General features: G+C 42.4%; 1 protein-coding gene across 1 annotated transcript; it reads left to right on the top strand.

Annotated features, from left to right (window-relative positions):
• The first annotated feature begins 375 nt into the window (after positions 1 to 375).
• On the top strand, positions 376 to 23943 carry LOC122542492 (dual oxidase maturation factor 1-like). Its single transcript, XM_043680268.2, has 8 exons — positions 376 to 517; positions 7230 to 7398; positions 9802 to 9859; positions 15134 to 15268; positions 16327 to 16540; positions 18004 to 18218; positions 19970 to 20148; positions 21552 to 23943. The coding sequence occupies exons 2-8, from the start codon at positions 7252 to 7254 to the stop codon at positions 21570 to 21572; spliced, it is 969 nt and encodes a 322-aa protein (XP_043536203.2). The 5' UTR covers positions 376 to 517; positions 7230 to 7251; the 3' UTR covers positions 21573 to 23943.
• Positions 23944 to 24124: the final 181 nt, after the last annotated feature.

A 24124-nucleotide genomic window follows, 5' to 3' on the forward strand; every position in this document is an offset into this window, starting at 1 on the left:
GTACTGTGCTATCCTGTTCTATATTATATAATCGGCGTTTTGGATCGATGCTTATTGTTGATTCACGTAACCATCTTACCGTCTAAACTCTTGAGGATAATACACGCTTCCAGTGAGGTTTAGACTTTAATCTTCAAAGACCACAATGACTTCCTCCAACAATGCACCTTCTCCCCCTATCATTTGCCTGTCTCAATAGCACGAAGGCTATAATTGGACCCATTATCACATTTCCGTCAAGATGAAAAGACTAAACCATATACCCATTCACTGCAAGACTGCGTTATGATCTGTGAAAACTGTGCTTTCTTTGGCACCATCCGCATTCATGTCATTGTTCACATTATTCCAGGAAAACAGTATTTGCATAATTGTCACAACTGGGCGAGGCACTGAGAGGGTAAATGTAAAACCAGTCGAGTCAATCGCAAAGTCGATTCTTTGCAGTGAGTTGCTGACAGCTCCCAGCGAAAAGTCGAGTTGTTGGAACTTTTGTACTTTCATCTACTTTGTCCAGGTGAGGTGCTCCTATTTAATTTTAATTTTCAATGTGTTATACGCGGTGACTGACTGTAATTTTCAGACTTGGCAGCAACAAATCTAAAACTGTCTCCAGTGTGAGAAACTATTCCGCCCAGTCGCTGCTAAGTTTTTGTTTTATAAAAAAAGTAAGGTTTTGTAAACATCAGCAGAACAAATGGTTTGCAGGTATTAGAATGGGGAAGTTAAACAATATACTTGAATAACAATCTAAAGATTACGCTTGCATTTGACCCAGTTTTTTTTAAAAAAAACAACAGAGCTCTGATGAAGAGTCATTTAGATTCGAAACGTTAGCTCGCTGTCTGTCTCTGAATCCTGTGATCTCCAGCGTTAGTTGTTTTCAATAAAAACAGTGCATTGTTTTTTCTCACTGGCAGTGTTTCCTGCTGAATTCTATTTCACAAACCTAAAAGTTACTTTTATCCAAGAGCTATAGATCTTGCAACTGATTGTACCAAACCTAAAGTGCACCTGTCAATTTCAAAGCAGGTTAGTAGCTGGATTGGAGGGGAAAGAAAACAGGATTTTGACCTTTTTTTAGCCAGAAGTGTATTAAGGATCTCGAATTCAGTGTCTGGAAGAAAAACACCTTTTTAACAAAACATCAAATAGCTGAAGAAACGTGACCTGCGAGACCGAGTGTAGGAGGGTGAGATCAGGCTAGGCAGCTTTTGTTGACCAGAATGGACATGATAGTTTTGTTTCTGATTTGCAGCGTCTGCAGTTCTGTCGGTTTTTACATGTTATGGCATAACTCTAGAGGGGGTGGGACTTGAACCCCCGAGGGGATCCTAGCTCAGAGGCAGGTGCATCCCCACAAGAACCTGAGCTGATGGCTGGTTCCAATATTTCCCACTCTATTTCAGCTTTATATCGTATTATAAATTAATGCAGATTAGCACAGCCCCGATTAGTAACTAGGACGCGTTATTAGTTGAGGGTGTCTATTGCTTAGGGCTGTCGAAACTGCAGCAGTGAATGTGAAATGATTAGATTAGATTCCCGACAGTGTGGAAACAGCCCAACCAATCCACACCGACCCTCCGGAGAGGAGCCCACCCTCTGTCTAATAGCACTTAACATTATGGGCAATTTAGCATGGCCAATTCACCTAACCTGCCCATCTTTGGGCTGTGGGAGGAAACCTACGCAGACACGGGGAGAATGTGCAAATCCCACACAGATAGTCTGCCCCGAGGCTGGAATCGAACCTGGGTCCCTGGTGATGTGAGACAACAGTGCTAACCACGGAGCCACCTTGCTGCTTCACTTCAGGGGGAGTTTGATAGAGATTAGAAAGAGGCGGAGAGTATCAAAAGTAGGAGAGACTCCTGGTCGATTAGAACCATGCAGTAACTTCAGAGTGACAGCCTCTCCATGCTGCAATACTGACCACAGACTACAGTCTGTGAAAAGTGACTTCCCCTTGATTTGCGGGACTGCTACTGATAAAATAAAAATTGCTATGAATTTGGATCAAACGACCATTCAGCCCAAGCTTCAATATGGTCATTCAATATGGTCATCCAGGTTATTATTTTGTTCCTGCTTTTGTCCCATATGCTTGAACCCTTTAAGCCCTGAGAACTGTAGTAACATTTTCATTGAGAGGCACCAGTGCATGGCCTCCAAGAACTTAAACTCAGTTAGAAGTCAAATTGGAAATTGAAAAGTATTACAAGAAACCATCAGAAACTCCAGTTGACTCAAATGGCCTTATCTTAAGGAAGAAAATTTACTGTTCTTACATCATCTGCCCCAGACTTACAGCACTCTGGTTGACTCTTAACTGAAATGGCAAAGCAAACCACTCGGGTGTCAAGAAAGTGGTTCACAACAACTTTCAGAAGGGCAATTAGGAATGGACATGGCTAACTTTGCCAGCAATGCCTGCGTGCCATGTTTTTTTTGCAACTTAAGAAAATCATTCATTGATCATTGTACAAAACCATCTAAAGTCGCAAAAGACTGAACAAATAACCAAATGGTCTAATGCGCTTGATCCTTTCAATTCAAGGACAAAAGCAAAGTATTGCAGATGCTGGAAATCTGAAATAAATCATTGTACACAGCACATCAGGCAGCATCTGGAGAGGAACAAACAGAAGTTCAAGTTTCAGGTCATTTACCATTCATCAGAACATGTGAAGTGTTGTTGAGCTGAAATGTTTTAGCTCTTTCTCTCACAGCTCAGCCCAAGTGATCGTTGAGTATTTTTTGTTCTCGTTTTCCTTTTCAACTCTGAAAGTCTTAACAAGTATTGCACTGGGAAGGCTGTGGGTTCTCTCCTTTTGAAACCCTCTCCTGGAATTTGCATTTAGAATGCAGTCAAATCTTTCCAATGCACCAATGTTCAGAATGAGAGAGACTCCTGGTCTCTCTCATTCTGTGTGGAGCAACAGCCTCTCCACACTGCAATACTGACTGTAGGCTGCATGCTATGAAAAGTGACTTCCTTGCTTTGTGGGACAGCTCCAGATAAAATAAAAATTGCTACGAGTTTGGATCAAATGGAATGTTTCTTTTTGTGAGTGCTAAGGTTCAGGATATCACAGAGTGAATACAAAAGCTTCTGAAATGGGATGGTGCACACCCAGAGTAGATAGACCAGGGTATGAGTAGGATTGAGGCTCTTAAGAGATTGAGAAGTACCAGAGTAAGGAGTATGCACCTCTGCGATACTGAGAGTGTACCCATACCAGATGAAATGCAAGCAGTTCAAGACATCAGCTCAATGCCACCTTATCGAGGACAATTGGGATGAGCAAAATATGTTGTCCTTTTCAGCCACACCTAGATTAGATTACATTACAGTGTGGAAACAGGCCCAACAAGTCCACACCGACCCGCCGAAGCACAACCCACCCATACCTCTACATTTACCCCTTACCTAACACTATGGGCAATTTAGCATGGTCAATTCACCTGACCTGCACATCTTTGGACTGTGGGAGGAAACCAGAGCACCCAGAGGAAACCCACACAGACACAGGGAAAACGTGCAAACTCCACACAGTCAGTCGCCTGAGGCGGGAATTGAACCCAGGTCTCCGGCGCTGTGAGGCAACAGTGCTAACCACTGTGCCACTGTGCCCCCCATACATGTGATTGAATATTAAAAACAATTCATCCTGGATGATGCCAACCATTGGACTGTAATGTGGGGAGCAGGATTGGGATTGTCAGCATAATGGCTGGAAGCATGGGACGGGAGGGTTTCAGATTTCTGCAGTACTGATAAAACCTGCACAGGCTGTAAACTGGAAAGTTCTTATGAAAGCAGTAAATCCAACAGAAGAGACAGATTTGAATTAGGTAGTATTCCAGGAGGGGGATATCAGCCATGCTGATATTGAATAGCAAAGCAGACTTGATGGGCTGAATGGTCTAATCCTCATTGCCCTTATGTTCTTGCACATTCCACAATTGTCTATAAACTTTAAAGAAGGGTAGATGAACATTATGGGTTTGCAGTTTAGTGTGGAATTTGTGTCTCATTGAAAATTGAAAGAACTGCTGATGTTGTAAATCAGAAATGAAAACAGAAGTTGCTGGGAAAGCTCAGCAGGTCTGACAGCACCTGTGGAGAGAAATCAGAGTTAATGTTTCACGTTGAATAACCCTTCCTCAGAAGTGGTAGAGGCTGGTGCAATTACAACATTTAAAAGGATCTGGTTGGGTATATGAATAAGAAGGGTTTAAAGGGATATGGACCAAATGCTAGCAAATGGGACTAGATGAATTTAGGATACCTGGTCAGCATGGATGAGTTGGACCAAAGGGTTTGTTTCCATGCTGTACATCTCTATGACTTTGTAACTCTATGATTTCTTTCCACAGATGCTGCCAGACGCGCTGAACTTTTCCAGCAATGTCTGTTTTTGTTTGTGTTTTATTGGTTATGCTTATGTTCAAATCTAGACTAATTCCAGCTATTGCAAAAGGCAAATAGAATTAGACTCCAAGGCTGAAAAAGAGACAATAGTAGTGGAAATATACCCATATGAGACCTTGCTATTTTACCACTTTTCCTCAGTTTTTGATACCTGTTGAGGAGAAGCGTTGAGAGTGAGATGTAACCAACTTCATAAAGGAATCGATGAAAATTGGGGTCATGTAGAAATTATGAAAGTGAGAGCTAGAGCAGCAAGCCAGTCACACATGTGGGTATTAACATAGACAAGAGCTTATCTCTCCAGGTACAGACCCGACCAACAAATTAGTTTTGTTTCTTCCAATTTTGAAAGTGAAGCTAAATGGTGTGTCTCTCTAGCATTGTCACAATCTGAAGTTACAGTGGCATTGATACTGTAAAAGGCTGTTCCTTTGCCTACACGTACTGGATTATATTCACGAGTTTTAACAGGTCGCTCCCCCCACCCACCACCCTCATTGGCCTCCACATTTCTAGAGAAATATCCTTCTTGGATTGAGAAATAACTTTGTTTCCTGATTCCTAAGTGTCATTCTTCACAGAATCATACGGAAGCTGCAGCAGTGAAAAAGACCAACAATCCCAAATTCTACAAATCAGTGGTCATGCTGCTCACAAGCCTCCTCTCATACTTCCCAGCTCCTTCTCTCCCTCCTGTAGCAGCCAGTTCCACAGTCTAAAACTTGTTTGTCAAGCAGTTTCTCCTGGCTTCCCTGTTTGATTTATTGCTCACTATTATTTTTAATAAGTGTTTGTTTTGGAAACTCCCACCAGAGGAAACCTCATCATGATTTATTATCACACTCCTTAGAATCACAAAGAATCTTGAAAAGCTAAATCAGGCCATACTTCATCCTTCTGATTGTTTTTAGACCATTGAATCCTAACTTGTTTACTCTTTCTGGCAAAGTATAATCATTTAGTTAAGACTGTCATCACTCCATGTCTGATCTGACCAAGTCTTTACTCAGGTTTACCATACCTTATTCAGTTTTAAATTCTAAATGAATCACACTGCCTTTTTTAGAAGTAATTTTATGTCCCTATTAACCTGTAGCACTACATTTAATACAAAGACTGAAAGTGCTGTAGAAACCCAGCATGCCTGGCAGCATCTGTGAAGAAACAGAGTTAACATTTCGAATCTGATATGACTCTGCTGCACAACTCCTTACATTTAATAGTTTATCTTTAATCCCTGTACTCCTCTGTTCTACACATCATTTTGAGTATTTCAGCCTCCTTTATCATTTCAGTCAAATATTTGGGGATGTTGAGGGAGCAAAGATGGGAGAGTTGGTGGAAGAGTAGTAATGTCACTGGGCTAGTAATCTAAAAAGTCTATAGGTATGTGTTCAATCCCACCACAAGAGTGGTGGAATTTGAATTTGATTAATAATCCTGGAATTGAAAGTTAATTTCAGCGATGGTGACATTAAGACTACAATCAATTGTTGTCCAAACCGAACTGGTTCATTAGCATCCTTTTTAAGGGAAGGGAATTTGTCATCATTACCTGGCCTCCATGTGTTTCCAGCACCACAGCAATGTGGTTTACTCATAACTTCCCTCTGAAGTGGCCTAGTAAGCCACTCAGGTCAATGATAATTAGGGATGGGCAACAAATGGCTGGCCATGCCACTGACACCTACATCTCATTAAGCAATTTTAAAAACCACAGCTCCTACTTATCTATATTTGCCAATTATGCACAGACTTTGCAAGTTTATTAATGTTGTAATCCTGTAGCTTGTCCCAGTCCACCTTGTTATTAAGTACAGCTTCTCTTTGATGTCATCCACAAATATTAAAATTGCGCTTTGATTGCTGAGCACAATGGTTTATGTAATTAGCTTGCAGCAGTGGTTCCACCATTGATCCTGCTTTCTATTTCTAGTCTGAGTAACCACGCTTAATCGTTACTCTTTGCTTCTTGCTTTATAATTTTGCTTGTGGAACCAGCTTGCTTCTTGCTTCCTTACTTCACATCCCTACCTTAGTCATTAATACACCCTGCAGTATCTTTTCTGAAGGTTGATTGAAAATACAGATACAGTTACATGTACCACGTTATCCCTTCTGTTGTTTCATGGAAGAATTCAACACATTTGAGAAAATTGCGGAAAAGAAAACCGCTCATCTTGTCAAAGCCTTTCATCCTGTTCTAATCAGGATAATTCATAAGTATACCAATTAAAGGATTAGATTAGATTCCCTACAGCGTGGAAACAGACTCTTCGGCCCAACAAATCCACACCGACCCTCCAAATAGTGACCCATCCAGTCCCATTTCCCTCTGAATGATGCTGAACCTTAATTATTCTCTATGACAGGAGAGTGCCAACTGTTTGACACATTTGACTGATTGACAGAGGCATTGTCATCAAGAAGGCACCATTTGTGATGATTGATAATTAGCTGCAAGGTTTTGTCTAAACTTTAAATCAAACGGGTTGATTCTGATTGGACAAGCTTTGCACTGAAAATGCAAGTCTGCACTACCAATCCACAAGTTTGATTCCTTTTCAAAATGTGTTTGACTCTTACATACTTCAGTTTTACGATGTTTTTCAATTATATCATTGAGAGAAATTCCATTATGCTTCCTGGCATAATCCATCGAATATTAGCTTGTCCCATATTCCTCTGTAAGATGGCTCCAAGTAATAGCATTCCTAATCAAGGTAATTTCTTTTAGCTGTTTCACTCTGGGTACACTCCAAACTGTAACATTTTCAACTTTTATTTTCAGGTCTACACAAAGGACAACAGAGATGACTTTTTATGATGGCATTTTCCCCTTCTATCCAACATCCAGGACACCAGTGGTGCTCAACACCATCCAAATTGTGGTCATCATTATCTTTTTGGTCTTCCTAGCGGCCTTTCTTGTCATATTGATAGGCATTCGTGGGATAGAAGTAAGTACTTGTTTTACCTGCAGTTTAACTTTAGAGCATTGCAATCACCAGAAAATGTATAATAATAAAAATGGTTTCAATAAATGTGTTTAGGTGGGTTCATAAATGAGTTTTTGGAGCAGAGAAGGTTTCCAGAAGTTATATTAGAAATGCTGAAAATGGAGAAACTTTGATAGATTAAGCAAAGAGAAATTTAATCTCTCAGCAGCAAGTTTGGTAAGCAGAATTAAGATAAAATATGGCGCAACTATGTTTTTAACTCCTTGAGTTGTTATGATCTGGAAGGAGATTTGATATTAACTTTCAAGGGAGAATTCAAAGAGCAATAAAATAAAACTCACTGGTGTATGGGAAGGAGCAGGGTAGAGAAAGGTTAATTGGATAGCTCTTTCTGCACTGTTTTGATGGGCCAAGTGGCGTCCTCTGTCCATATAATTCTACATCACCAATACAGTTGGTTCTGCATTAATGTGTGTTTCTTCAATGCGAATTGGCTATAATGTGATTGATGAATTAAGGCTATTATTTATAGAATGCAAGCTTTCCTTACCTGTATTGGCTATAACACGATTTTGGACCCATTGGTTTAAATGGTGCTGTTATTCCATGAACTTATAATGTAGAATCACATGGGAACAGAACTTATATCAGAACAGACTGTATCTAGATGCACTCAGCCCAGCACAAATGCAGACCATAATTGCATTTTCAATATCATCTTCTGAGAGTACAACCAACTGAAGAATTACTTTTCTATGTAACATCATATTTTTTTCCTTCCCTAACCCGGCACGGTGGCACAGTGGTTAGCACTGCTGCCTCACAGCGCCAGAGACCCGGGTTCAATTCCCGACTCAGGCGACTGACTGTGTGGAGTTTGCACATTCTCCCCGTGTCTGCGTGGGTTTCCTCCGGGTGCTCCGGTTTCCTCCCACAGTCCAAAGATGTGCAGGTCAGGTGAATTGGCCATGCTAAATTGTCCACAGTGTTAGGTAAAGGGGTAAACATAGGGGAATGGGTGGGTGGCAGGTCGGTGTGGACTTGTTGGACCGAAGGGCCTGTTTCCACACTGTAAGTAATCTAAAAAAAAACCCAACTTAAATATGCCCTTTGGATCCCAAATCATGAAGGACTTTGTTCAAAATGCAGTTGGCATCCTAGCTCCCACATGGTGAGGCAACGGCCTAGCAGTATTATCAGCAAGAGTGTTAATCCAGAGATCCAACTAATGTTCTGGGGTCCTGGCTTCAAGTCTGGGATTAAGAGTCTAATAATGAGCATGAATTCCATGGTCAATTTTGAAAAAGCTCATCTGGTTCACTAATGTCCTTGAAGATGGGAAACTGTCATCCTTAGACTACGTGTGACTCCTGACCCACAGCAGTGTGGTTGACTTGTATCCTCTGGAATGGGCAATAAATGCCAGCCCTCATGGTGTGAATGAATAAAAAGAAAAATTGCCCATTTTAAAATTGTCCACAAGAGAAGTGGGGAGAAAATGTTTCCTAATGTCCTTGTGCTACAAATTCACACTTACCTGAAATTAGTTCTACAATAGATTAACAACATTAATGGACAATTCCACTTGATTGAAACTTAAGACCGTAAGATGTAGGATAAAGGCCATTCAGCCCGTTGAATCTGCCCTGATATTCAATGAGATCATGGCTGATCCAATAATCCTCCATTCCACTTTCTTGCCTTTGCCCCATAACCCTTGGTTCCCTGTCCGATTAGAAATCTCTGTCTCAGCCTTGAATACTCTTAACAATCCAGCCTCTATCGGCTCTGTTGCAAAGAATTCCACAGATTTACTACCCTCTGATAGAAGAAATGATTTCTCATCTCTGTCTTAACTGAGTGAGCCCTTACTCTGAGAAACTGCCCTCTGTCCCTCGGCTGTTCCACAAGAAGTAACACCTCTCTGCATCAACCCTAAAAACTTTGTATTACACTGCCATTCCTTTATTACACTACTCAGACGTGGTTCATTTGGAGTTAGACCCATGTTGTGTGACTGTGCCTCTTCTCAAATCAAGCTTTTCTGCCTTTAGTCAATAAGTTTACATGAATCTCAAACCCCAGATCACAACTTCCTTGGCTTCATAGTCAAAAGTGCTGGGAATTGAGAATTGGAAACACTGAATGTATAGAATGCAAGAAGTAACACCAGTTTGTTTCTTTAAGTACCATTTGAATGTGCTTGCATATGATAGCCCAGGCAACCTCATGGTGAACGGACAATGGCTCAACCTTGGCATTAAAAAGCAGAGTGGACTTGTTGGGCCAAATGGCCTGTGTTTGCATCTACATCTCATGGTCTTATGGATGAAATATTGGTGAGGCACAGTGCTTACAATGTCTCTTTTCTTTACTAATGGATGCTGTCTGATCATTTTCCAGAAACTACACTGGTTCATAAGGGTTACCCTGAGTCTCTTCATCGGTGCCGTCATTGTTGGTGAGTATCTCAGTATCCACTCTTAAGGCTGCTTTCCATTGCCAAAAAAAAACACCTTCCAGGAGAGCCCAACAGTGCAGCAATGTGCTGCATCACTCAGTCCTGCTCTGAGTCAAGTTATGGCCACAAATTTCACCGAAGGAACAGTTGAAACTGTACAACGTTAACTTGGCCGGCATAATGCTTTGGTAAGAGAGGAGCAAGCCAGAATGTAATGTTGAGAAGGAATGACCAGTGAAAGGACAGTGAAATACTAGGATTTTATTGCCAGTTAAGTACAATAGGAAGTACTTGTTCTGGAGCTAGAGTCTTCAGTACGGCAGAGTGGCTCAGTGGTTAGCACTGCTGCCTCACAGCACCAGGGACCCAAGTTAGATTCTAACCTAGGGTGACTGTCTGTGTGGAGTGTGCACATTCTCCCCATGGCTGTGTGGGTTTCCTCCCACAGTCTGAAGATGTGCATGTTAGGTGAATTGGCCATGCTAAATTGCCCATGGTATTAGGTACATTAGTCAGAGGGAAATGGGTCTGGGTGGGTTACTCTTTGGAGGGCAGCATGGACTTGTTGGGCCAAATGGCCTGTTTCCACACTATAGAATCTAATCTACACAAAAGAGTGGGTCCTGTGATTACTACTGATCCTCATGTGTATTTACTCTGCTTAGGAATGTGAAGGTGAATGGTGCCTCAGAGTGGATGCCAAGCCTTTTTTCCAATAACCAGTATTTTAAAGTGGTTATTGTAGAATTGTTTGATCTACAATTGAATTCAGTAATCATCCAACTACAGTAAAGGGGGTAGTGCGAGGTTAATCTAAGTTCATCTTGCCTCATTAAATCAGAACAGACAGAGATGGGGTGCTGGATGCAGGCACAAGACATTTCCTATTGTGATTTTAAAAAAGAAGGGTAGGTGTAGTGATTGGTATGAGGGTCATGACTGGAGTTGTTACCCTGGGCTAATCAGGAGGCCTGGCTGACAGATATAAACAGGAGAATTAGAGAGTCTCTTCACCCTTGCACTGAGCCTGCTGGGCAGAGTCCATGTACAGTGCAAGTGTAAATAAAGGGAGACTTGGTGATTGGATACTGGCCTCCGTGCAGTTATTTCAGGAGGGAAACCAATTGCCTCAGAATCCAACAGAATGCCATCCTTCTCTGTCTCTCCCAAGCCCAGGAGTTTCAGGATGTTGGTATCTGGTCAGGAACAGTAGATATTAGGGAGTTGCCCACTCAACCTGGAAATGTAGTTATTCTTTGTCTGGCGTACAAAAGCCAAATGCAGACCATGAGTGAAACCTTTAAAAAGCTAAAGCAGCGGAACAAGGTAATGGGGCAATTGGCCCCTTTGTGAACTATAATATTTAGATACAAAGCAATTTCACAACCTGAATATGTTTAAAAGTGCAAAGGGCTATTAATAGTTTTTTACTTGAGCAAAACTACCAAAACTAGATATCATCAAGATAGGAGGTATATGCTTATGATATTTCAATTTGTAATTAAATATTATACTGAGTAAAGTTTAATTCTAGGATCACTTGTTTACAAATAGGCTTTTGTCAGCAACAATAATTTTAATAGTATAAAACATCAGTACAAATTTGACATCGATAAATGGCACATTAGCCATAAAGAGGTGTTGACCTAGTAGAATTATTGCTAGACTATTAATCCAGAGACCCAGGTAATGGTCTGGGGACCCAGGGTTGAAACCTATCGTGATACAGATGGTGAGGTTTGAATTCAAAAACAAATCTGGAATTAAGAGTCTAATGATGACCAGGAAGCTGTTGTCCATTGTTGGAAAAACCCATCACAGGTTCACTAATGTCCTTTAGGGAAGGAAACCGCCATCCTGACTTGATCATAATGTGGAGTGGATAAAGTCAGAAGTCGCACAACGACAGATTATAGTCCAACAGATTTATTTAAAATTGCAGGCTTTCGGAATGCTGCTCCTTCATCAGACTTCACCTGATGAAGGGGCAGTGCTCCAAAAACTTGTGGCTTTAAATGAACCTGTTGGCGCATAACCTGGTGTTGTGTGGCTTCTCAGCTGGTCTGGCCTTCATGTGATTCTAGTTGGTTGACTCTTAACTGCCCTCTGGGCAATTAAGGATGGGCAATAAATGCTGGCCTAGCCAACAACACCCTCATCCTGTGAATAAATAGAAAAAAAGTTGCAAAAACTTGAAAATTAAATAACATTGAAAATTATAGAAGGCAATTCAAAGTTACAGGAGAAATGCTGCTGGGGAAGTAAGAAAATAGGAAGCTTTCCTGGGAAGGAACCAAGGGATCAGTTAAAGTGTGTTTGCTTTATCGCAAGGAGTATCAGGAATAAAAGTGATGAACTTAGAGCATGGATCAGTACCTGGTGCTATGATGTTGTGGCCATAACAGAGATATGGGTTTCTCAGGGGCAGGAATGGTTGCTGGATGTTCCAGGGTTTAGAGCATTTAAAAAGAATAGGGAGGGGGGAAAAAGAGGAGGGGGTGTAGCACTACTAATCAGAGAGGGTATCACAGCTACAGAAGCTTCCATTGTCGAGAAAGATCTGCCTACCAAGTCAGTATGGGTGGAAATTAGGAACAGCAAGGGAGCAGTCACCTCGTTGAGGGTTTGCCACAGGCCCCCCAATAGCAGCAGGGAGATGGAAGAAAGCATAGGTCGGCAGATTTTGGAAAAGTGTGGACGTAGTGGGGTTGTTGTAATGGGTGACTTTAACTTTCCCAATATTGATTGGAACCTCCTTCAAGCAGAAGATTTGAATGGAGCTGTTTTTGTAAGGTGTGTTCAGGAGGGTTTCCTAACTCAATACGTTGACAGGCTGACGAGGGGAGAGGCCATTCTAGACTTGGTGCTCGGAAACAAGCCAGGGCAGGAATCAGATCTTGTGGTGGGAGAGCATTTTGGTGATAGTGACCACAACTGCCTCACATTCTACATAGCTATGGAGAAGGAGAGGATTAGGCAAAATGGGAGGATATTTAATTGGGGAAGAGGAAACTATGATGCGATTAGACATGAGTTAGGAAGCATGGATTGGGAGCATTTGTTCCATGGTAAAGGCACTACAGACATGTGGAGACTGTTTAAGGAACAGTTGTTGCAAGTGATGAATAAATATGTCCCTCTGAGACAGACAAGAAGTGGTAAGATAAAGAAACCTTGGATGACGAGAGCGGTGGAGCTTCTCGTCAAAAGGAAAAAGGTAGCTTACATAAGGTGGAGGAAGCTAGGGTCAAGCTCAGCTCTAGAGGATTATAGGCAGGTGAGGAAGGAGCTCAAAAATGGTCTGAGGAGAGCCAGGAGGGGGCATGAGAAAGGCTTGGCAGAATGGATCAGGGAGAACACAAAGGCATTTTACACTTATGTGAGGAATAAGAGAATGGTCAAAGAAAGAGTAGGGCCGATCAGGGATAGCATAGGGAATTTGTGTGTGGCGTCTGAGGAGGTAGGGGAAGCCCTAAATGAGTTTATTGCTTCTGTCTTTATGAAAGAAATGAACTTTGTAGTGAATGAAACCTTTGAAGAGCAGGTGTGCATGCTGAAATGGATAGAGATAGAGGAAGCTGTTGTGCTGAAAATTTTGTCAAACATTAAGATTGACAAGTCGCCAGGCCCAGACCAGATTTGTCCTCAGCTGCTTTGGGAAATGAGAAATGCAATTGCTTCGCCACTTGCGAAGATCTTTGCATTCTCGCTCTCCACCAGAGTCATACCTGAGGACTGGAGAGAGGCAAATGTAATTCCTCTCTTCAAGAAAGGAAATAGGGAAATCCCCGGCAATTACAGACCAGTAAGTCTCATGTCTGTCGTCTGCAAGGTGTTAGAAAGGATCCTGAGGGATAGGATTTATGACCATGGAAGAGCATGGCTTGATTAAATGCCATCAACACGGCTTTGTGAGGGGCAGGTCATGCCTCACAATCCTTATCGAGTTCTTTGAGGATGTGACTAGAAAAGTTGATGAGGGTCGAGCTGTGGATGTGGTGTATATTGACTTCAGCAAGGCATTTGATAAGGTTCCCCATGGTAGGCTCATTCAGAAGGTCAGGAGGAATGGGATTCAGGGGAACTTAGCTGTCTGGATACAGAATTGGCTGGCCAACAGAAGACAGCGAGTGGTAGTAGAAGGAAAATGTTCTGCCGGGAGGTCTGTGGTGAGTGGTGTTCCACAGGGCTCTGTCCTTGGGCCTCTACTGTTTGTAATTTTTATTAATGACTTGGATGAGGGGATTGAAGGATGGGTCAGCAAGTTTGCAGACGACACAAAGGTTGGAGGTGTCGTTGACAGTATAGAGGGCTGTTGTAGGCTGCAGCGGGACATTGACAGGAGGCAGAGATGGGCTGAGAGATGACAGATGGAGTTCAACCTGGATAAATGCGAAGTGGTGCATTTTGGAAGGTCGAATTTGAAAGCTGAGTACAGGATTAAGGATAGGATTCTTGGCAGTGTGGAGGAACAGAGGGATCTTGGTGTGCAGGTACATAGCTCCTTTAAAATGGCCACCCAAATGACAGGGTTGTTAAGAAAGCATATGGTGTTTTGGCTTTCATTAACAGGGGGATTGAGTTTAAGAGTCGTGAGATCTTGTTGCAGCTCTATAAAACTTTGGTTAGACCGCATTGGAATACTGCGTCCAGTTCTGGTCGCCCTATTATAGGAAAGATGTGGATGCTTTGGAGCGGGTTCAGAGGAGGTTTACCAGGATGCTGCCTGGACTGGAGGGCTTATCTTATGAAGAGAGGTTGACTGAGCTCAGACTTTTTTCATTTGAGAAAAGGAGGAGGAGTGGGGACCTAATTGAGGTATACAAGATAATGAGAGGCATAGATAGAGTCGATAGCTAGAGACTATTTCCCAGGGCAGAAATGACTAACACGAGGGGTCATAGTTTTAAGTTGGTTGGAGGAAAGTATAGAGGGGATGTCAGAGGCTGGTTCTTTACACAGAGAGTTGTGAGAGCATGGAATGCGTTGCCAGCAGCAGTTGTGGAAGCAAGGTCATTGGGGGCATTTAAGAGACTACTGGACATGCATATGGTCACAGAAATTTGAGGGTGCATACATGAGGATCAGTGGTCGGCACAACATCGTGGGTTGAAGGGCCTGTTCTGTGCTGTACTGTTCTATGTTCTATGTTTAGGTCGCTTATGGCTGTGATTCGGGTTGTTGAATGCACTTTGAAGACAAGGATCAGCAAAGTATTTCTTCCCATTTTGATGGAGAGCAAGCCAAATAATTTCCTTTGTATTTCTCTTTCAGCTGTCAATTTCACCAATGACTGGGAGAGAGGCTATGTCACAGTGAATACAACGTACAAATCCTTCAGCAAGGAGAATGTCAAAGCAGAAGTTGGGATTCACATTGGGTTAAAAGGAGTAAATGTAACTCTGAAAGGTAGAGTTTTGTTTATTCCCCCTGTCCCGTCCCCCCCCCCCCCCCCCTCCCGGCCCCTGTATTGTTGTGTGTGTGATAGTGCAATGGCTGTGGGGTTGGACCGTGAACTGAAATCCTGCTGTGGAAGGCTGTGATGGTGAATTCAAAAGATCCAATTTTGTGGACTGATGCAAAGGCAAGAGAAGATTGGTTGCAGAAGCTGGAAGATGGTTGTAAGAATCTAACATGGAAAAGAAAACTAATCTTACACAGCCTGCCAATATGCAATTGCAATCCCACACCACATGGTGACTCTTGATGCTCTCTGACATGGTCGAGCAAGCTCCTCTGTCACAGAAACAAAGGTAAACAGCAAAATGTCACCTTATAAAGCCTTGTAAGAGGAGAAGTAGGCCATTCAGCCCATTGAGTCTGCTCCACCATTCAATGAGAGCATGGCTGGTCCGATAAACCTCGACTCCACTTTCCTGCCTTTTCCCCACAACCCTTGATTCCCTTACGGATTAAAAATCTGTCTGTCTATCGCAGCTTTGAATATACTTAATTTGGGAACCTTGAGAAAATGAGTGATGGTAATAAATACAGCCTTGGCAATGCAGCCCAGGGACAAATGCATTTTAAAATATTTGGCCTTCAGTTTCCTTTTGAGCTGATCCACAGAGGTTCCTTATTCCCCGACCCTTTCCTTTCCAATCTCTCAATCTCCCAGTCTCTCAATCATAAACTTGTTCCGTAATCAGGCACATTCCAAGAGTTGTATATGAATGAAGGATAGATCTAGGGATCTGATGATGCAATAGTATTGTCCCTATCTCTGAACAAGATTGTCTGGTTCAAGTCCCACCTGCTCCAGAGGCGTATCATAACATCTAAAGGGGCTGGTTAAAAATATCCATAAAGAAGAACAAGCTTTGCAATGTCTAAAGCGATCAATAGGTTTATGCTCTGGCTCATGTACTGGACCATTAAATAACCCATACCACTTAATTGCATGTCAGAACTCTTAATGTAAGGAAGAAAATGCTAATGAGAGCTAATAAGCCATAATGTCTCTGCAGGACTCCCCGAGACTCAACTAAATGAAATCATCAACTACAACGAAGAGTTTCTTTGGCAGTTTGGACTGAACTATGACAACCAGTATCGCAAAGGGCTAGAGAGGGGCCTTCCGAACCCAATTCTGTACGTAGCAGAGAAGTTTACTCATGCCAGCCCATGTGGTGTGTATTCGCAGTACAGGGTCTCTGGACAGTATGCCTCTGCCACAATGTGGTGAGTTTATAGAACAAACAGTTAGTGTGTTAAGAGTGAAATGCTGTCACATAGTGTCCAAGGCTACGACTACATTTTAAGGCTTAGCCTTGTCTTCTGAAGACTCAGTTGTCAAAACCATGTTGGCTAACTTAGTGATGGAGTTGCGATGGGTTATATTGGTGTCTAGTCCAGCAGCCAGTTGAACTTAGCACAAAAGTGTCAAGGTGACAAAACAGAACATCATTCCATCAGTTCATAATTTTGCCAAACAAAGGCCTTCCCAACCAGTCTTGTTGTGGGGTTGGACATGTTGCCTGTTGACTGTGCCCTTCAAATAAGTTTTTGTTACTTTCTTAGATTGGATATGAATTATAAAAATTCTCCTGATGACTCTGCAAGTTTAACTCTGACTGTTGGTTGTGTGCTAAAACCAAATGCCATGTACACTGCAGTCACAGAGAGAAGTGATCTACTACTCCCCGATGGTCTGTCAATTTGTTGCTATGACCAGGCCGTCCAAGTCTTTGACTTTGGGTTTATGCTCCTGGAAAATACTGTCACTCACTAGGAACACCTGACCAGGAAATCAGCCCTTCTGAGGGAAACACTAGGAGATGATTTCAATACAGTGTGGAGCTTTACAAATTCACATCTTGTGCTTAGTTGTTTTGTCCGCTGCTAGAGAGATGGATGTTTTCTACTGTTTACTTTGAAGAACTCAACACTCTTGTGCCCGTAGGAACTAGAGAATGGCAGAGGCCATTCAGCCCCTTGAGCCTCCTCTGCCCTTCATTTGGGTCAGTTTTGATCTGTACCTCAACCCATTTAACCACCTTGTTTCCTTGTCATATCATATCCTTAAAAACAAAATCTCAGTAATAAAGGCTTCACTTCTTCCGCAACATATATACTCTTTTGAGGAAGGCACTCCTAATTTTCACCATCCTTTTGAATTATAGCCTCCCTATGGTGTAAGATCAGACCATTGAGTCCACACCGAACCTCCAAAGAGCATCCCAACCAGACCTACGACCCTATTTTTCCAATGGTCAATCCACATAACCTGCACATTTTTGGACTGTGGGAGGAAGCCCACACAGACACAGGGAGAATGTGTCAACTCCACATAGACAGTCATCCGAGGCTGGATTCGAACCTGGGTCCCTGGCACTGTGAGGCAGCATGCCACCTATATCTGAAGATGTGCTTCCTGATTTCACCACTGAACGTCTTAGCTCTTACCAGGTTCTGTCCCTTGATCTATCATTTCCACCAAAGGAAATCTTTTCTCTGTGTTTATTATATTGTATCCTTCTATCATTTGAAATGCAATGATTAGATCACCCGTAAATCTTCTGTACTTGGGAATGGAAATCTAGTTGATGCAAACAATCATCACCATTTTAAGCTCTCAGCCCCATCTGCACAATGATTTAAAAGGTTGTGGAAGAGTTTTTATAAATGTTTTTCTTCCTTTCCAGGGTGGCCCTGTGTGCTTGGATGCTTTCCAATATCCTTCTGTGGCTAATGGTCTTTTTATATGGAGGGTACATGATCCTAGTAACCGGCTTCTTCATGATTTTCTCACTGATCTCATTTGGTACCACAAGACATGCTCCACTCTGCGTCATGCAGTTTGATGATATGAAATTACAGAGTTCCCTTGGGCCATCCTTTTGGCTAACTTTAGCAACGGGTAAGTGTCAAGGCACAGCCATTCCTAGGGATGGGGTTGGAAGGGGATCCAAAAGGATGTCAATCCATTTAATTCTACTGTAGACTAATTCAGTGGAAAAACTAATAACTCATGCAACATTAATCATCTGACACTATTAGTTACATAGTAACATTGTGGTAAAAGGTGTATGTTGCAACACAGTCCTTTGGAGAGCAGATGAATCCAAAGGTTTGATTGGCTATTCTTTCCATTGCTCATAAACTTGCTAACTCCATGAAACATCTATATGACCTACACTTGTGGCGCAGTGACTTCCAATCCCCATATATGTGCATGTTACCCAAAGTAAATTCAAACAATATACTGGAAACATTCAACAGATCAGATGGTATCTCTGGAATGAAAAGCAGTTAATGTTTCAGGCCACCTGTTATCAGACCTGGTGTTTTGTAAATCAGAGCAAAGCCAAGGTAAAGGGTGGGGAGTAAGGGTATAGGGCAGAAGAGGAGGATGAACAGATGGAGCAGGCACAACTGAGCCATTGTCCCGAGTGTAGTTTAATCTCCTCTTGTGTGTGGATGTGCATGCTCAGCTGCCTCACAGTGCTAGGGACCCGGGTTCTATTTCAGCCTCAGGTGACTGACTGTCTGTGTGGAGTTTGTACGTTCTTCCTGTGTCTACGTGGGTTTCCTCCCACAGTTCAAAGGCATGCAGGTTAGGTGGATTGGCCATGGGAAATTGCCCCATGGTGTCCAGGGATGTGCAGGTTAGGTGGATTGGCCATGGAAAATTTCCCCATGGTGCCCAGGGATGTGCAGATTAGGTGGATTAGCCATGGGAAATGCAGTGTAATAGGGTAAGGGAGTGCGTCAGGGTAGGATGCTCTTTGGAGGGTTGGTGAGGACTCGATGGGCAGAATAGTCTGCCTCAACACTAATGGATTCTATGATTGTATGTGATCTCTGGAAGAAGTAATACTCGAGCTAATGATCCAGGCCATTGAGGAATGGGAATTGGAGGAATCTGATCCCTCTTCAGCCTCTAGAAGTGATTGGAATCAGACCAGGTGTTTGCTGAAATCCTGTATGATCTCACAACATAAATACCCATTGTACACGGTCGCCTGTGCTCCACTTGGAAGCAACAGTTCTAAGGCTTATACCTGGAGCAACTCAGTGAGTCGCAGCCGACTGTAAGAGCTATTCCAGATTCCAGTGTTCCCTGAGAAAAGAACCACCTACAGATATCTAACTTCAGATTGTGACTTCTACCTGGAATAAGCTCCCAACTTGAACACATTCTGTCCCCTGCACTATTAGGTAATCTGCAATCGGTTCAGGGGATGGCTGTACTGTAGAGAAGGATAAATGGGGTGGCAGGGGATGGGGAGGTTGCAATTTCGTTTTTATTTTGAAATATTCATTCACAGCATGTGGGCATCACTGGCATGGCCAGCATTTGTTGCCTATTCTTCAAGGCCCTGGATAAAATGGAAGGGAGCTGCCACCTTGAACCACTACCCCCACAGTGCTGCTAGGGAGAGGGCACCAGGGTTTTGACCCAGTGACAGTAAGGAAACCAAGTCAGGGTTTGGAAGGCAGCTTGCAGGTGATGGTGATCCCGTATCTGCTGCTCTTATCCTCATAGCTAGTAGAAGTTGCAGATTTCGAGGACAGCAAATGGTTGAACTCCATAGGGGTCTTTTAAAGACATGAAGCTCCGAATGTTGGAGATACTTGATCTTTTCTTTTGTCTTTCCGTTGTTGCAGCTTTGCTCTGTTTGATTATTGGAGTGACCATTGTAGTCATGAGCCTTTTCGCTCCAACCAGGATGAGCAAGGTCTTCTTGTTGAATGCCAGCAATAATGAAGAGGACATGTACGAGACTAGCTTTTATAACCAGACTTACTGTGATGATGATAAGATGAATCAGAGCTTGCCATTGGAAGTAAGTACACAAAGCCGCAAACCCCTCAGAGTTCCTGCAATCTTCAAACCCTGCTCAATTGTGCATCGCTGATTTTAATGGTTCCACTGTTGGCAAACATGGGTTTAGGTGGACTTTTCTCCCTCTCCCTCTTCATCTTTGGATCTAACAAAAATCTTTGACCACACGACCCCAACATCTATATAATGCAAGGAACTATATAATACAAGATAGTTGCTATCAAGCCAGGCGATAACTGTTAGGCAGAAACTGAATTATACCAGCCGTATAAAAACTGTTGATATAAACAGGTCAGAGACTGGGAACACTGGAGAAAGTAACTGGCCTCCCCAGAGCATTTCCATCACTTTCGAGTCACAGGTCAGGGTGTGACAGAATACCTTCCACTTGCCTGGATGAATGCAGCTCCAGCAACATTGAAAGTTTGACAGCCACTCGAACATCTTCAACCTTCATTCCCTCCACCACTGACGCAGTGTGTACCATCTATAAGACATGCTGCAGAAATTCTAAGGCTTCTTAAATGGCACTTTCCAAACTCATGACCACTTTGATCGAGAAGGACAAGGGCAGAAGATACATGGGAATACCATTCCCTGCAGGTTCCACTCCAAGCCACTCAGCATTCTGACTTGGAAATGTACCACCATCACTGGGTCAAAATCCTAGAGTGCCTTCCTAATGTATCTATGACCTTCCATTCTCTTGCAATTCACCTTATAAGTCCCTACAGTGTAGACACAAGGCATTCAGCCTATGAATTCCACCCCACCCTACCCCACTGAAGAGCATCCACCCAAACCCACTCTAGCCCTGTAACCCTACATTTCCCATGGCCAATTGACCTAGCCTGCACATCCCTGGAGTCTATGAGCAATTTTCCATGGCCAATCCCACCCTAACTTACACAGCTTTTGACTGTGGGATGAAAACCAGAGGACCCAGAGGAAACTCACGCAGACACGGGGAGAATGTACAAACTCCACACAGGCAGTTGCTGGAGAGTGGAATCAAAGCTGAGTCCCTGACGCTGTGAGGCAGCAGTGCTAACCACTGAGCCACTGTGCCACCCACGTCTAGGCCCCTCATGATTTTATAAATCTCTACAAGGTCACCCCTCAGTCTCTTACAGTCTGGTGAAAAAAGTCCCAGCCTATTCAGCCTCTCCTTATAACTCAAGCACTCTAGTCCCAATAACATCCTTGCAAGTCTTTTCTGCATCTTTTCCAATTTAATAATATCTTTCCTCTCGAAGGACAACCAGAAATATACACCTGATAAGCTACATTTCTTAATTCCAATACGCCTTCCTACACCACATACCTCCCCCCACCCAGAGACTATCTATAAAGCATTACCAATATTTCAAATATAAACAAAATTCTTGTTTCTTTCCTTTCCAGAACATAGAAAAAGCTGTATAATCGAGGGAGAAAATCTGCCATGAACTATCATCCCCCCGTGATCAACTTCTTCTGCCCAGTAAACACAAGACTTGTTTGCTTTTTCAGGACGTAGGAGTTTTAACCATGTTCGTGCATCTAGTCCCTTTCAAATTCTAACACTAGAGATCACCACCTAATAGAGAATCACAACTATTTTTTTTAGTTCTGTCCTTGTAATTGTTTTCATACAAAAAAAAAGATGTGACCACAGCAGCACTCGACAGGTGACTGGTCTGCTCAGGAGAAATCGAGTGCACAGCTGCTGAAAGCTAACTTCAAGAATGTGGACACTATCTGACTCATTTTACATCAGGCCATGCAGAGTTAATAGTTGAATATGCTCAAGACAGAGGTTGATAGATTTCCAGATGCGAACGTTATCAAAGGGTGTGAAAACAGTGCTGGAAAATCTCATCCAAATGGAAATCAGCCATGATTTAATGGAATGGTGTGGAACAGGATCAAGGGGTTTCATGGCCTCTACCTGCTTCAATTTCCTATGCTTGCTTGAGGATTAAATCAAATACAGTTGCATGTGGTTGTGAATAAAATGTCCATTCATTTAAGCAAATGGCTAAATTTTGAAGCGAAATGATAATGGGTGAGCATCCCAAATCATTGGGATCCGGCATTTGTTCTGCAGGCCAGAGCTGTGATACAGTAGTGTGTTGCTCAGTGTTTAGACTGTATGCTGAAATTAAGGCTGAGTTGAATTATACCAGTCTCTCTACCTGATTAACCCATTTTGTAAATGCACAGGTAGAAAGCATAGAAAGAAGTTTCCACTCCACTGATCAAATCCAAAGTCTAAAATCCTTTCCAGGGTGTGAGTCCGCCATCTAACTTGGGATATTAGAAGTCAGGAATGGATTCATTCAGAGAAACACTTTAGGGTCCTGCAGTTATCAGAGTTCATAGTCCTTGAGGAAGGAGGGAGAGATTAGGGCTAAAACATTTGTAATTTGTTTCAGCTTGATAATATATTTTCTCTACAAACCATACATCCAGTGACTTTGAAACTGAAATGCTCATTGTTGCAAATTTTGGTTTGGATACATGTAACATCACATTTAATAAATGCATGATCCATATGAAGGAAGATGGGTGGAAGGGAGACAGAGTTCATAAAGGTATATTTGTAGAAATGCAACAATGCCTTTGAATCCAACATCATTCACCACTTTCCCCTGACATTTAACCAAGCCTCACACAAACCTGCAATGCAGACATAATCTCATTATTTCATCTCTCCTAAAGCAGCTTCTGTTTCTTCTGTGTAATGTCTGTGTTTTACTCTGATTCATGCTTTCTGGGAACTGTGGTTTGAAATTCCAAAGTTTGGCTCTCATGTGTTGAGTCTCCTAAATCCCTTCTCCCAAACTCTTCTTCATTGGGAAGCAGGAAAAGGCACAGGATTGAGAGGGGAGGAAGAGGAGGGAGATGGGGGAGGGACTGGAGAACATCTTGTTTTGCAACTTCATTCTGATCCACTCTAATGAGCAAGTATTTCCAGCTTTTTCTCTTTGTATGAATGGACCTTTGCTGAGGCCTTATAACAGAATGGAAAACACTGACCGACCCTTGGGTTACTCCTCCTAATCTTGTTGATCTCGACTTGGGTAATGAATCTCCTGTTGTCGTTCATGCACAGCTTTAGACAAACTGTAGTTGCTGCTTTTCATTCCACCCATGAGTGTTGAGCCATTGGTGAACGCGTCCCAACCTCCTCTTGTCACCTTTCTCCCAGTTGCCTTGATGCTTGGCTGCTCCACTGTGAGGAAACATAAACAAGGGGACTTGGACTCTGTCAAAGATTGCTTGAGAAGAGCTGGCATCGCCTCTTTCACCAGGACTTAGACCCAATTTGCTGCATTTTTTTCTTCACCAGCATTCTCAATCCTAACACCTTCTTCCTGTAAATTGGTGAAATGGTCTATCTTGCTGGAAAACAATCATGTGTAAGTGACTAAGCGGCGCTCAAAACTGGGTGGCATTCAACTCCTTCTTGTTCTGCAGGAATTTGACAATTACTCAAATGGAGAAGACGTTTGACAGATAGAGAAACAGGACACATTCACTGTATTGTCAGATCTGGTACTTTGATTTGTTTGAAAAGAAGTCAGTTTACTTAAAGCTTGTGCAATAGATGAGTAATATTTTAAATATTTGCAACATGAAGGAAATATTTAACAATAATTTTCTTAGTGGGAAGACGAATATGAATATTGCTCTTTCAGTATAAGGTATATGTACATAAAGAATGTTTACTTTTTAAAATTTTTCTTTGGTTCACAAGTGTCAATATAAATAAAGGTCGAATTCATTTGCAATGAATAGCGAAATGTCTGAACACTCTGTGTTGTGAACTGTCTCATCATTTAAAGAAAAAATAACTTCTGCACCAACTTTGTTTTAATTCCCTCACTGTGGTCCATGCAAGTTGCCTGTACACCACTATCCTGCATTCAAAGGTCTTAAAGAAAGAGATTGTCTCTGTCTCAGTTCCCTAGGGAATGAACAATGACAAATCT

This window comes from Chiloscyllium plagiosum, unplaced genomic scaffold, assembly GCF_037043375.1.
Source record: "Chiloscyllium plagiosum isolate Xiang-an unplaced genomic scaffold, Cpla_swu_hap1 HiC_scaffold_42, whole genome shotgun sequence".
Lineage (NCBI taxonomy): Eukaryota > Metazoa > Chordata > Chondrichthyes > Orectolobiformes > Hemiscylliidae > Chiloscyllium > Chiloscyllium plagiosum.